The 15,273-nt window shown below is 39.0% G+C and overlaps 1 protein-coding gene across 3 annotated transcripts in view; it reads left to right on the top strand.

Moving 5' to 3' along the window:
* RBM39 (RNA binding motif protein 39) overlaps nucleotides 1-15,273 on the top strand; it is a 28,606-nt gene that overhangs the window by 12,293 nt on the left and 1,040 nt on the right. Inside the window, exons 5-16 of one of the 3 annotated variants that reach the window (XM_064729820.1) lie at nucleotides 489-554; nucleotides 663-716; nucleotides 2,100-2,217; nucleotides 2,809-2,961; nucleotides 3,501-3,638; nucleotides 4,128-4,193; nucleotides 5,209-5,413; nucleotides 5,619-5,696; nucleotides 11,202-11,234; nucleotides 12,201-12,276; nucleotides 12,423-12,528; nucleotides 15,162-15,240. In XM_064729820.1, the coding sequence (XP_064585890.1) occupies nucleotides 489-554; nucleotides 663-716; nucleotides 2,100-2,217; nucleotides 2,809-2,961; nucleotides 3,501-3,638; nucleotides 4,128-4,193; nucleotides 5,209-5,413; nucleotides 5,619-5,696; nucleotides 11,202-11,234; nucleotides 12,201-12,276; nucleotides 12,423-12,528; nucleotides 15,162-15,240 (1,172 nt within the window). Of the gene's footprint in view, nucleotides 1-488; nucleotides 555-662; nucleotides 717-2,099; nucleotides 2,218-2,808; nucleotides 2,962-3,500; nucleotides 3,639-4,127; nucleotides 4,194-5,208; nucleotides 5,414-5,618; nucleotides 5,697-7,344; nucleotides 7,469-11,201; nucleotides 11,235-12,200; nucleotides 12,277-12,422; nucleotides 12,529-15,161; nucleotides 15,241-15,273 lie in introns of those variants that run through there. The other 2 variants (XM_064729821.1, XR_010442465.1) reach the window with 2 other exon arrangements.

Raw genomic sequence — 15,273 nt, 5'->3', positions numbered from 1 at the left:
CTTAAATTTCTTGGAACTTTATGATTTTAAAATGTTACACTTGAGCAAGTAATCCTGCCAGTACCACTTGGCATACAGCTCTGAAGCGGAGTTCCAGGCCATGAATGTTGTGCTTTGCAGTCGTCAGTATGTAGAACTTGCATGTGGATAAAAAGACAGGTGAAAATGGTTATAACAGTAACTGTAGCTCAGAATAGTTTGCCTATACAAATGTGCTATGGCTGACTGTCTCATGAAGAGTCCTTGCATATTCTGGGATTTTGTGGTGTAGATGAAAGTGGGAGGGGATCATATTCTGTGCCTTATGGTCTGAAGTGCTGCATGTGTTGGTAACCAACTGATTATCTGATGCATGCTGTGAGTGCTGCTAATGGAAATGCTGACAAGTTCAGAGGCAAGGGTGGGTGAGCACCTGGAGTGTAATGTGAGTACAGACAGGAAATTTTGAATTCAAATACTCAGGTCTTTTGTCTTTTCTTCTGCCATAGTTCTGGTCCAAAATTCAACAGTGCCATCAGAGGGAAGATTGGTCTGCCTCACAGCATCAAATTAAGGTTTTTGACTTTTCTCTGTTTTTCATTGCATTATTAATAGGTTTTGTTTAGAACCAGGAGTGGTATATTGGAAAGTTTTCTTCTAATCTTGTTGATCTTTCTTTTTAGCAGACGCCGCTCTAGAAGCAAAAGTCCTTTCAGAAAAGACAAAAGCCCTGTTAGGTATGACTTTTAACCTATGTTTGGGTTTGTTTATTTTTGTCTAGTTGGAGTTGGAAAAGTGATGATGAAATAATGAATGACTAATTGCTCTCCAGCACTCACAAGTGATGCTGGAATTCATTGAGAAAGCTAGTGAGAAAAGAGCATTGGTAGTATGTTGCTTTCTCCCCATGTCATAAAAGGTTGTAAATAATGTCAGTTTGCAAAACAAGTCTTGATTAGTTTGTGTTTCTGTATTTTCAATCTTCTCCCCATTAATTATGATTTAAATTAGTTTTTCTGCTGAATCATAGTTAATAATCTAGAGTATGAAATGGGAAAGTATAGATGCTTCTTTTTGCTGTCCAGTATTTATTACTGTTATTTGTTGAGAGGCTATATGCCTCTGCAGTCCAGAAACTGCTTATTCATTCTTAGTCTTCTCATTTAAGGGAATAGGATTTAGATAGCTGCTAATGAGATTATTCTCTTATGTTAATGCAGTCAAATTTCACCAGTCTCATTTTGTTTTTCAATGACTGGCAAACTCTTACTAAGATAATGATGTTTAAATTTTTATTGTGTTTTCTAAGTGATTAGTATCTATGTGGTTAATTTAATAAAAATACATATGACATCGATGGATACTCAATCCAGGATACACCATGCTACTTCTTATGTACTTTGTACTTGAGTACAAGTCAGATTTGTTTAGATTTGAAGCTTCAATATGTTAACACTGGTGCATCTAATTTCCACTAATAAATAAAATTATTGTAGTTCTTAATGTATCAAGGATCAAAGTAATTCTACTGTTCATTCCAGTAATTCAATACTATTTATACTTCTTTATGGGTTAACAAGCTGAAACTGTGGAATGAGGACTGCACGTTCTATTTACATGGATGTCAGTCTGGTTTTATGCGGTGGCTGTAGTGACTCCAAAGTGACTGGGTAAATGCAAGATGTGAGTTAGTAAAGCCTAGCCCACACTACTTCTCTGAGAATTTGGATAGCCAGTCTGTGCTAGTTTGCCCTCTTTGCTTTTATATTCTTGTTCTTCCATCTTTTTGATGAAAAGGACATGTAAGCTCCGTAGTGGTATCTGATACCAGTTCTGGACAGTAGCAAAATGGTACCTCACTTTATGCTTTTGCATATAAAATAGAATTTTCCAGTTATATTTGGTGCTCACAGGTGAAATAGGATATTCAGTCATGTTACAACTTGCCATGTTAATATTTGGTATTCCCTTCAGTTCTTTACTCTCTTTTTTTTAATACAGCAGGCTTTTTTTTTTTCCTATCAGACTATGAAGTACTGATTGTTAAGTGTATCATGTGTGGTTCAAAGATGAATTATCTCAATTCAGTTGATTTTTTAGCTGAACTTTACTCTTTCCAGAGAACCTATTGATAATCTTACCCCTGAAGAGAGGGATGCTCGAACAGTGTTCTGCATGCAGTTGGCTGCAAGAATTCGACCAAGAGACCTGGAAGAATTTTTCTCTACAGTAGGGAAGGTAATTGATAGGGAAGTTAAAAAAATTTTGAATTTTGCCACAAGCTGCCCTAGTACAACTTAGTACAGGGTCAGTATTTTTTCAGAATTGTAAGCATGTGGCTTTCTGGAGCTTCCTGTGCCTGTGCAAAGAGGGATTAATGATGAACTAATTATTAAAAGCTTTGAACACAAAAATGTAGTTTTTGAGTAGTTGCGTGTTCATGTGATGTGAGGCAAAACATGTTGATGCAATTCTGACTCAACTTCATTTTTCGTATTTTCTTCTTTTTTTAGATAGGTCAGTCAGTTATAGTGTCATTTGAAAATTCATGTAACTTTTGAGTTGGAAAAACTTCATTTGTTCTATCAGCTGTAAGGTTCTGGTGTAAAGCATTAGAGTGCTGCAAGCTCTGTCACGTACAAAACAAAACAGCTTTAGTGCTAGCTTGCCTCTGGGATATGCATGTTACAAAAAGTGTATGCTACTGTAGAATTAAAGCTGTTGGCTTGGCAAATAATTCTCAGTATTAATTTGTGTCTGAGAAATAGGCTGCATTAGGTTTTTTCATCTTTCTCTAAAAGTATTTCCATCTCTGTTGTTGCCTTTCAGGTTCGTGATGTGCGAATGATTTCAGATAGAAATTCCAGACGTTCAAAGGGGATTGCTTATGTTGAATTTGTTGATGTTAGTTCAGTGCCCCTGGCAATAGGACTGACTGGACAGAGAGTCCTGGGTGTACCTATCATAGTACAGGCATCACAGGTAAGGAATTGTAAACCTCATTTTTGTTCATGCAGAGTTATGCTTCTTGTATTTTGATGAGAAACTTTGTTTGAAAATTTGGCTACTACTGAATGTTTGGAAAACCATAACAAGGATGATTATTTAAGCTAGTAAAATGGATTTTTGTTGTCAGTAGATAACAGGCAAATTAAAGTGATTGGAAGTTGTGTAAAGGTATTAGGAAAATGCTGATCTTAAACAAATAACAGTAAAGAAATTGTTAATAGTGTTACAGAAGTGAAGGCTATATTGTGTATGCCTTCTAGATAATTTCCTAGGTAGAAGTCAGAATTTTGCATGAAGTTGTTCAATTTGAACACTTTTGGAGTCTCTTGTCTCTGTACTTGGTCGTGATCTTGGGTTTTGTAGCTCTTAAGTTCAAGTCTCATAGACTGCAGATCATGCAACAGCTTCTGTTTGTTTGGTGAATCTTCTAGTTTAGGTCTGATAGGTATTTACTTCTTATTTTAGGGTTTTTTTATTGATTTCTTATTGAAGGTGAATTTTTTTCTCCGTAGGCAGAGAAAAACAGAGCAGCAGCAATGGCAAATAATCTGCAGAAGGGCAGTGCTGGTCCTATGAGGCTCTATGTGGGATCATTACACTTCAATATAACTGAAGATATGCTTCGAGGAATCTTCGAGCCATTTGGCAGGGTAAACTTTAATTTGGCATGTTGTTCAGAGTAGTTTATTTGAAAAACCTAGCTTAGTTTTAGAGCCCTAGCAGCTTCTGGAAATAATTCAGCTTCATACTCACAAAGCACTTGTCAGGCATACTCCTTTTCTTAGTTTGTAAAACAGAGTTTCTCAGCATATGAAGTGCCATGATGAGTGCATTTCAGTTATGATCTGATCATCTCTGTGTGCTTATGCTGTTAGAATGCTGCATCAAGCCTCTACCCATAGATGAGCTCAAAATCCTTATGTTTACCTGCTTCTCTTACTATCCAAGTACCTATTTAGCTGTCTGTATACTAATTTTGAAATGAGGAAGGAATGAGAAACTAATTTAAAAAAAGTAATAGTTTCACATTCGTGTCTGTGTATTTGACAGTTTGACAGGGCTGTTTTCATGTTGTGTTCTGGTATCTTGGAGTTTGTTCCAAAATGTCTGTTAGTAAATAGCTTTTTTCTTATCTGCAGATTGAAAGTATTCAGCTCATGATGGACAGTGAAACTGGACGCTCAAAAGGATATGGATTCATTACGGTATGACTAGAATTGCTGGGTTTCTAAGATGATTTCTGAGTGTAACCTTCCCATGCAGGAGTAAATATCTCTATATATGAACCTTCCTGTGTATATTTATGTGGTTATATAGTAGCAATCTAAACATACTAAACTAAGCACAATCTAAATTTGGTACATATGCATGGGAGGTACTAAATTGCCACTCGATAACTGTATATTTCATTTCAGAAGTGTCCTGTTGCAGGATGCAGCACTGGCTTTTTCTTTGTTTCTGATGGTTGTCTGGGTATTGAGAATGAGCAGTGAATATGTTTAGATGGGAATAGTTTCCTCTGTAGTCAGTGCCAGCAAAAGCAAATGCTGTCTTCTAAAGACTGGTGTTTTTATAGCTGAAAATAATTTAATTTGAACTTTATAGGGGAAATAATAGGGGCTAAAATTTTTTCAGTTAAAAAGTCTTTCCTCTTTACCCTCAGGTACACAGTTTTGTGAACTTGAGTTTCTTAACTGACCTGGCAATTTGTCATGAGGAAAAAGTCTTGGCTGGGACCTCTGGCACATGGACACAAATGAAACCAAACTTACTATATAGTTCATACTTGACAGTTTTAACACTGATAAAATGCTTGTGTGTTTATTTTGATGTTTTGCAGCATAAAGCAGAATATCTGTTAGGAATAAACTGTAAATACTGTGGCAGTTGTAAGGTTGTAAATACTGTGGCAGTTGTAAGGTTGCAGAAGAATTGAGTGTCACTCTTGAAAGACAGCCACAGTCATGACTTCTGGAGTATCTAGATGCTATAACTTCAAAAATATATTTAAATATATAGTACCCTAACCATGAGAAAGTAAATACCAAAATATGCGTGTGTTTGGTTTAAATGAAAAATTCTGAGCACATGTACATTAGCTTGTTGCTATTATCTTAAAGAGTTTCTCCTGTTTGCGTAATTGTGGATATTACATACAGTAGAAGCGTTGCTGAATCCTATAGGCAAGCATTACTGAATTTGTGTTTCTCCAAACCACAGTTCTCAGACTCTGAGTGTGCCAAAAAAGCCCTGGAACAACTCAATGGATTTGAGCTGGCTGGGAGACCAATGAAAGTTGGACATGTAACTGAGCGTACTGATGCTTCCAGTGCTAGCTCATTTTTGGACAGTGATGAGTTGGAACGGACTGGAATTGATTTGGGAACAACTGGTCGGCTTCAGTTGATGGCAAGACTTGCAGAAGGTGTGTGCAATGTTGGATAACAAGTGTGTGAAGAAGTTTGCAGAATTTGAATTAAAACACTCCACAGAACTGTTTGGATAAATGAATGAAATATTTAAATGTGTGGTATTTTTTATCTTATGACAAGAGGAATGTTTATGATGCTTCTGTTGCTGCATTCCTAAATAAATGAAAGGGTTTGCTCCAAGGTGTCTCTGTGTTCCAGGTACTGGTTTGCAGATTCCTCCAGCTGCACAGCAGGCTCTGCAGATGAGTGGATCTTTGGCCTTTGGAGCTGTGACAGGTAAGAAATCATGACCTATATATATTTTTCAAAATTACTTTATAAATTTGAGACAGGAGGTACTTAACTATGGGTTTTTTTGTCTTTTAAAATGAAAATGCGTTTTGGTCTTTTAAAATGAGGTGTTGCAGCATGTTTTACGCACTGTAAAACACTGCAAAATCATAAGCAAGTAACTAATAATGGTATATCACAATTTGGATGTGTGTGATTCACTTTCCATATTTTTCCAAATTTGCTGGTTTTCACCCCAAACCTTCCTCTCTTCACTGTTCTCTGGGCTAGTGGGGATTTGTATGTTCTACTGCAGAATATGTGTTGACTGTTGAAAATGGCAGGCTCAGAATTGGAAGGGGATTGACCCCTGTAGAAAAATCAGAGCTGTACAAAGGGCAGGAAGGTTATTAGGACTCTATGGGGGACACATCATAAAGATGGCAGCAGCGTTTTTACAGCGTATGTCCTCATGAGGAAAGACATTTTATGTCAGGGAATGTGTCTGTTGCTTGGATTTGGCAATAGTTGTATGTGTGTTCTGCAGGTGGGTGTGCTGGAATGAGGCTGAGGGATGTGATTGCTGCTGCTTTGTTCACAGCTGGTCTGAAAAACTAACTATTCATGGGGTCTTCAGAGCTAGAGCAGGGAGTCGCCTCCCTGAATGTTGTTTTTTTTTTTTTTCTTTTTGCTACTTTTGATTAATACTATGAACAAGGGATATGAAACTGTCCCAACAGTAGAAAGGACCTGAATGTCACAAATAACCAGATGCTGGAATGTGTGCGATGTGTCAGAAAGTAGCAAAGAAAAGGTAGCATTCTTGTTTGCCTTCCAGCAGAGCATGTGATGGAAATGATTCAGGCTTAATAAGATAGGTCTGAATCATGTTACTGAAGGTCAGGTGCAGTCTTAAGAAGAGCATACATATGAAGCTGTAGACAGTTGCTAAAAGAATATAATAGAGTTGTTTTAGAGATGTGCCCTTGGAAGGAAAATGAACTGGCCAGTGACAGAAAAATGCTGGTTGCCTGTTTGAGAAGGATGAAAAACATACAGTAGTGAGGAAAAAGTGTGTCTAGTCCAGAAAGAGAAGGAAAGTTAACCACCGCTGAAGTTAGATCATAATTTATGCAGGTTATAAAGTGGTGTGGCAGTCTCATGTAGAAACATGTCAGCAATTAGAAATGAGAATAGTGTTTTAAAAAAACACCAGTCCTTTTCCTCTCCCGCATTTGAAACAAACAAGGTCTGAAGAAATCCAAACTCACTAAATCAAGAACATGGCCATAAATGTCTGACACAGCTGAATGGTTCAGGTAGTATGCAATCAGCATGAGAAAACATGATTCTCTGCAGAGAAATACATGAGGCTGAGTACAGATGTTAGAAGAAGATGCATGTTAGCAACTGTGGAAATAAAGGTGGTAGGGGTAGCATTGTTCTTTCCACTTGTATTGTACAAAAGCAATAATGCAGACATGTGCAACTTAAGTAACTTTGGAAAAAGATAAAGCTTTTTTGCTGCCGTAGAGTCAATGAGCTGTCCCCAAAGTGAGATTTGGTTATGGATTAAAGATCTCTTTACTCTTGTTAGAGAAAATTACTACCAGGAATTATGTCATTGTGGGAGACTTTAACTTCCCCGATACAGATTGGAGAAGAATTGCTAGTAATAATGGTGGGGCCCAGATATTCCTGGATGTGATATCCGACAAATTTCTTCATCAAACACTCACTGACTCATGAAGAGGGGATGCTATTTTAAACTCAATTTGGTAAGTAATGAAGATGTTACGGATGAGAATAGAAATGACCATTGACTTGAGGGATCATGAGTTGCTCACATTTAAATGGAAGGATACACAAACAGGTCTCGCTGATGGTTGAAGAAACAAGGCAGTTAAGTTATCTGGTCTGAGCAACTTGGGTGTTTGAATAGGCAGGATGTTTTACATTGCTAATGCTGTGTTGGATCTGTATTCTACAGAAAGAAGAAAACGTTCTGTTAGTGTGGGCTCCACGCTGAACCTGGGTGATCAGCTACCTCAAAAGAAATAAGGAATGACCACACAGCCTATGAAGAATAGGAAAAATGACTGATAATAAAACAAGATTTTTAGTTTGGGGGGAAACAGATAAAAGATAATTGTCTGCCAACAGTCAGATTGAGTTAGACATTGTTAAAGTCATGAAAGCAATAGATGAAGGTTTACCAACTCTTGAAGAAAAAAGGAAGTGGGACTCAGGTGAATGAGAAACTACTCCCAAGATGTTTGTATGTATTTAGTTGCCTCAACTTGTAGTGGGCATACTGGTCATAAAGTTTAGAATTTGAGGAAGGTAAGCTAGGAATATGTAGTTCAAAAATAAAAAAGGAAAATTATTCTTCCCAAGGTAGAAAGAAAGCTAAAAGTAAGAGGCTAATGTAAACAGGTCAGAGAAGTAAAAGTCCCATGAAATGAGTGATGGAATACATGTATGAAACATGTGGTCTCATCTCTGGTATTGTTGATAAACATTTTAAGTCCATGATGTGGTATATAGCTGAAACATGTGACTAAATTAGACTTGAAGTACACTTGAAGGAAGAAGAATGTGGTCTGGCCAGTTTCTGGTCTCGTTACTGAGTAGACTTTGCTCCTTCAGAGGTTATACTAAAGATGGGTAAACTGGAGAATATTATGAAAGTATAGCATACTGTCAGAAACTGTATTTAAAGACCAACAGTCATTGATTAAATTGCCTTTCCTTGGCAGACGAGGAGCAGCTTCTTGCTGATCTTTAGACTCCTGTCATTTGGAAGTTATTAAACTGGAGAAGTGAGTAATACAGGAAGTACAAGGTGTGTCAGGAAGCTGATTCAGAGAAAGAAGGACTTTTTTACAGGTGAAAGCTGGGAAAGTTGGAGGCTATTGCTAAAGCCAAAGTTTAGGTGTTGATCTGGTCTTCAGTAATATTTACATGAATGAAAATGGTCAGTAGTAGAAATGAGGTGAATAAATGTGCAGGTGCTGTCGACAAGAAATTCTTGGGGTGTTGTATATTGTTCACCTCTTCAGGGTTAAATAAAATTCCAGTCGCATAGTCTGGGAGCTTAGCAATGGAAGAATGGCCAGGGAGGAGAAAAATATCTAAATGCTTCAGTTTATCAGTGCCAGAACATGACCTGGCAGCATGATATATCGTTAAAATATTAGGTGTGTTCCTAGAGGCAAGCAGGCCTGAGCATCTGAGGTGTAATGTATACATCTGCAAACACTTCTGATAATCCATGTTCAAGAGGGAGTCAATAAAACTCAAGTAGGGAAGGTAGAGAATTAGTTCTAGGGGACACCTGAGAATTTGGCCATCCAGCAGGAAAAAGAATTTGAAGCTGAACAGTTGTCGCTGTGTACTCCCTGTTCTCTTTCTCAACTAGAAAATTTAAAATAATCAGCCTATAGAACATGCTTCTAATGTTTGGTGGGACAAAGCATTCCTTACTTGTGGAAGGAGCTATCTGTTTATGGAAAAAATTGATATGGTGTGCTGTAAAAGAGGAAAAGATAGCTATTATCATCCTGGACCTCTGTTTGGTTTCTGTTCTAAGAAATGACTCAAGATGCTAGGCAATGTTTGGCAGACTTTGGCTTATTTAAAGCCATCTGGATTTAAAAATAAACTTTTTATTTTAAGACACAAATTACTTTGATAGATTTATCTGTATTTGTGCTTTCTGTGTACACTAAACATGTACTCCCATTGTGCTAAACTTGCTGCTCTTACAAGTGTTACACAAGAATATACTGAAAGAGTTACTTTGATCTGAATTGGTCAGATGTATTAATTTTAGTTTCTGCATACTCTTTAAAACTATGTGTAGGGAAACATGAATTGACTATATAGAGTGACAATTAATTTCTTAAATCTAAGTGATTTTAGAAGTGAGAGGACAGGACTGTTCTTGAGTCATGAGCAACAAAAGAATCCAGTTTGTTGATAAAAGATCTGGTGAGCAGCAGGTTATGTTTCAAACATGGTTAATAATTAACCTGTGAAACTGTTGCAAAAGATAGTGGTGGCTGACCTTGCTGTGTTTAGAACAGATCTTGGCTGTGGACAGAATTTGCAGTGATGATATGTGCAGGTTTACCAAATTAGGTGCAGGGATTTGGCTGTAGAGCCCCAGGCTGACCCACATAGACGAGTTCTGCTGGACATGATGGATTGGAATTGTAGCAGGAAAAGTGTCTCTCCTCTAAATTGGGAGTTTGGATATTTGCTGTTTTCTTTAAAAGGCCTTTGTTTTCACAAGAGTCTGAATATTAATTAACTAGGTAATTAGTTACAGATTTGGCCAAGACCATGCCGTTTCTTCAGAGAATACAGGCTAAGACAGCCTTTGCTGTTGTGATATTTCTCATTCTGTGGAGGTGAGGACTCTGTGGGTTCAGATCTGGATGGAAAACATGCCAAATATCACCAGCTCTTTTTACAACTCAGCCTTCAGAGCTTACTCCTTCCAGCCCTTGCTTTTCAGTATGGTTCCTGGTACATGTTCCTTGCAAAACGCTTGGAAAGGCACATCAGGAAAATCTAGAGAAAAACATTTATTTCTGTTGGTTCTTCAGTGTCATGGAGGAGGTTTTATTAGAAAGGGGAAAAGTATGTTGATACCTGGTGCCTTCAGGTATTTCCAGGTCAGCTTGGAAGCTTACTTGGTGCTCATCACTTTGCTACTCTCTAAATGAGTGAATTAAGGCAATTGTTTGCTCACACCGAGTGTCTCTTAAATGGAACCATGATTGAAGGGGCTTATACTTACAGTCTTGAATTCTGAAGTTTTATGTTAGCTTAAAGATGTCATGTTACTTGGAAATGGCTAGAAAGTCTGCATTTGTTTGTTCCCATCACTTTGGATTGGGACAAGTGTATGTTGTTAAACAAGTAAATCATGTTTTCCAGGCAAATCACATGTTCTGAACACTGGAAAATGTTTTGAATTTGAAAAATACCAAAGCTACTTGTATCATTATGCCATCTATATGAAAGCAAAGCAGACAAAGTATTGCCTTATTCTACTTGAAATGAAATTTGGTAACTGCTTTAAGCATGTCAGGTTTGGATAGCTGTGTGCTTAACTGCTTTCTGGTAGTAAAGATGTTGGTGTTGACGCCTCTAATGCATGTCAGAATTGCTGTAATTATTTTCTCATGTAAAACATGTCTTTTGAAGACAATCACAGCAAAAGCAAGTTGGGAGTAATACATTGAATTAAAGGTACATGGTCATGTCTGTCCTTTTAAGGTATTGTTGCTCTTTAAAATGCTTTGTTGTCACAGAATCTGTCAAGTACAGAACATTCTAGTACAGAAGCTGAAATTAGCGAAACTACTCACAACTAGAGAGGAACAGTGATACTGAAATAAGTTCTTAACCACAGAAAAACAAGCTGAACAACCTGGCTGGCAGGTGATGATACAGTGATGCTAGCAAGCATTCTAATTACTTCTCTGTATTTTTCTTTAGATTTACAAACGAGACTGTCCCAGCAGAATGAAGGTAAACTAGCATTTATTATGACTTGTAATTAGTAGATTTTATTTCAGGTGTCTGTAGGGGCAATTCTTGTGGTATAGGGTTTGCCCATACCTGAGAAATTGTGTTCTCCTACTTGTCTAGTCATCTGTGGGGAAGTGGGGAATCATCCTGTTATTTTTTTGACTGAAAATTCTTGGTAGCATTTTCTCCAGTGTTGGTAGCATTCTCCAGCCATGTACTAGTCCAAGAAAATGCGTGGACTGGTATTTGTGATTGGGTAGCAGTGTTCTCCCTGCCTTAGAGGGGTTATTTGAGAATCAGAAGTTTGGGTTTACTGTCTCAGAGTTTCTCCATTGACAGAAGTCTGAAGTCTGTGGAAGGGCAGCCTGTGGGACAGTGTTTAATGCAATGTACTGGCATGATAAGCAGCAATAAATGACAAGTAATAATTTCACTGTTATAGGGAAAGAGCAATTTCAGGTGTCAAATGTTTCCTTCAGTCTGCGTTTTCAAGGGATGAAAGTGCAGGTACACTTCTGAAGCATAATTCAACGTGCTTAAAACAGGTTTTAGGAATTCCCCAAGGTTGTCTGTCCTTTGCTGTCCAGTCAGCTGGGGTGGTGCTGTCCTGAGCTGCTGCTGGGCATCTGTGAGGAGCAAAACATTAAAGGTGCTGACATACAACTCAGGCAGACATTTTAAATGCAAATGAAGATGCGTGCCTTTTAATGTTCAAATGGAAAATCTGCCAAAATCAATGTACATGATGATATTTTCACTTTTCAGGTTCAACTGTGATTCATAGTGTGCTGGCTTTTGTATTGATCATTTTAAATATATCTATCATCAGTAGTGCCTGGTTTTGAGTTTTGCTTTCCTGCCTTCAGTTTCTGTTTAGTCAGAGCTGCTTCTATTATGCTGAATAAATCAGAGCCATGCATAGTGGGTTCTTAGATATGCTAATTTTTTTTTTTTTCATTACAACAGTTCTGGCTGCAGCTGCTTCTGTACAACCACTTGCAACACAGTGCTTCCAGCTTTCCAACATGTTTAATCCTCAAACGTAAGTGATTTGTCGTCTGTTTGGCATTTGTCAATGACTTTAACATGTAAGAAAGAAATCAGAATGTTGCAGGCATGTGTTTAATGGGTTTTGGGGGTGGATTTTGTGTGAATGATCTCTGTCCTGTTTTTCCTTCCCCTGTACAGTGAAGAAGAAGCTGGCTGGGACACAGAAATTAAAGATGATGTGATTGAGGAATGTAACAAACATGGAGGAGTTATCCACATCTATGTTGACAAAAACTCAGCTCAGGTATGCCTGCTTCCGGGAATGACACACTGAGCTGATGTTAGGAGCTCTGTTGCTTTCTTTTGTCCAGGGGGAGCATTACAAATATGGGGCTTTTCCTAAACTGTACCTAAATTTCTTAGTTTGTGCAGAATGTAGATGGTTCTCTCCGATTGCGAATCATTGTGTGTAACTTGGATGAGCAGCTTTCTGGTGCTGCTCTTGAAGGCTTACCCAGCTGAAGTTGCTGTAGAAGAGCAGTGACTAGTTCAGGCATTTGGCATTTCCCTTAAGTTGTGCCTTTCCCTCAAGTCAAGGACTTCAGTTTCCTCTTTCTAGAGCACAGGCTTCAGTAGAAAAGAGCTTTTGCTCCAGCAGAATTACAGCATAAGGTAAATATGTGCCTCATCCCGTGCTTAGAAACAGTTGTGGTTACTCATGGACATTAAAGTCTTGCAATGAGCAGTCTGAGGGCCTGGAGTTAGAACAGGGAAGAGAAACACCGTTGCTGCTGACTGAATTCCAGATTAATACCTGCATCTTAGACTGGTAAATATATTTTTCTTCTGAATTGACCTTGTTTACATCAACCCCAGACTGGTTACCTCTTCTCTGTATTTCAGCTCTTAGACTGCATAAACTCTGGAAGGTCTGTAAATAGATTAATTCTCTTGAACCCTTTTTAAAAAGAATTCACAGCCCAAACAGAAGTTCAGTTTTCAGGTGGTTTCACAGTTGGGTTAATTTCTATCTATCTGACCCTAAAAGTGTCATCTTGTGTTCCATGCTAAGGTATAAGGCTGAAACTCATGTTCCTGCTGGTGTGCTTTGGTGGGATTGTTCTGCCCTGCACTCAACCATTGCTGTCTTGTGCAGCTGCCCCAATATCACCTAAAACCCTTTCTTGTGGGTTACACAGAGGTTAGATAGGAGCTGCAGTCTAGCACATAAAACAGTGTGCTGCCTTACCTAGCATCTTGTAATCTTCAAGATCACGCCTGTGGTCTTGGACCATTGGACTGATGAGAGGAAGAAACCTTCCCCATAATGTGTTTGTTACTTAGAGAAAATTAAGTGTTCTTTGACAGAAAAAAAATTCCAAAATAGCCAACAACCCCTAACACTTCCCACCTCCAAAAAACCCTCTCAGCAACTAAACACACAAAAAAATCACTGCACAACCCCCCAGAAAACCACCACCCCCAAAACTACACTAGCCCTCAGGATACCTCACATAGGTTCTAAGCCCATGGAGCTGCAAAATTCTGTTTCATGTTAGCAGGTGGATTTTAAAAAAGCAACTGCAACATACTAAGTAATGAGTTAATGTTTCATAAAAAATGAAATCTGTTTTGTCATAGTAGCACAGCAGTGACACAGATATAAAATACCCACTGATAGTTTCCATTGTACAATTCTGTTTTCCAGGCTCGGTTTCTGGGTGCCTTCAGGGCTCTGTCCCAGACTTCTGTGCTGAGGCCTGTCAGGGGTTGGCTTATGAGCATGTGATTTGTTGAGGATTAAACAGTTGCAGTCCCAGCTGACTGTATGGCTCATGTACCACATCTGTCTGTTCTGCCTGGTGTTAAGGAAAGCCACAGCTTTGTGTTCCTGCACCTCAACTGGGCATTTAAGCAGTTTAGGTGCCTTTGCAGGGGGAGGCTGAGAGCAGAGCTCTGTATGATAATTGATTCCTTAGTGCCTTAAACACCAGCCCCTAAGCTCAGGTTCGCCCCATGAGAAAGGAATGAGTTAGATTGCAGTGGGAAGAGTTAATACCAGCTGACTAAAGCTGCTAAGGAAAGGCTGGAATCTATTTTTTAATGCACTATTTTCCTGAAAAATCTGTTTCAGCTAGAATCGATCTTCTTTGGGTATTACTGATGGTCTGTTTTTTAGCAGACAACCAGAAAAATGCCACACATTACTGTGGGCATCCCTGTGTCTTGGAGTTGTTGGGTGTGACTGTTGTGGTTCTTTGGATTAGGGAGGCACAGTGCTTGATCTGCAGATGGCAAACTCAGGGTGAAGTTGAAAGATCAGTCTGTCATGTGCCTTGGGAACAATCTCAAGCTCTTCCTGCCCTGCAGGGATGGGATTTTCCCTTTGCCTTAGTTCTTGCTCGAGTAAAGACAGACATGCTGATGTTTATGGAGGAGAATTTTTAGGGAATCTGTCTCCCTTGAAGTGTTGCTTCTGTCTGGGGGAACGGGGAGTGCTTGGTTCTTGTGGAATACAGGCTGTGAGCTTGCCTGTTGAGTGGAGCATATGTAGTTGAGGTTTGTGGCTTATAGACCTTGGCAGCTGGGCTGCCTTGGGGGCAGTAAGACCCCTTGTGCTATTTTCTTTCACACGGTGTTAATGGTTAGGAGCCTTTAGATCCTTTCTCTAAAAGGCTCTCAGGAGCAGATCAGCCATTCATGGCTCAGTGATTGCTGCTCAAATGCATGTTTGGGCTATCTTGCAAAATCCTATTTAGAAAAATTGAAGGTTGCAGTGCAACCCTTCTCTTGTGCTCATTCTGTGTTACGGATTAATCCCAGCGGGTGCCCGTGGAGCAGGTGTGGCTCTGTCCCAGCCAGGTCCAGGGGTAGCTGAGGAACAGCATTGGGCAAGTGTCTCTGACTTCTCATGGGCTGCACTATTCTGTCTTGCAGGGCAATGTGTATGTGAAATGTCCCTCCATCGCTGCTGCCATCGCAGCTGTCAATGCTTTGCATGGGAGGTGGTTTGCAGGTGAGTGTTCCATGTACACGCCTACATTTAGTC

Source organism: Zonotrichia leucophrys, chromosome 20, assembly GCF_028769735.1.
Source record: "Zonotrichia leucophrys gambelii isolate GWCS_2022_RI chromosome 20, RI_Zleu_2.0, whole genome shotgun sequence".
Lineage (NCBI taxonomy): Eukaryota > Metazoa > Chordata > Aves > Passeriformes > Passerellidae > Zonotrichia > Zonotrichia leucophrys.
Note: the sequence above shows the minus strand (reverse complement) of the source record. Positions and strands in the feature narration are given on the sequence as shown.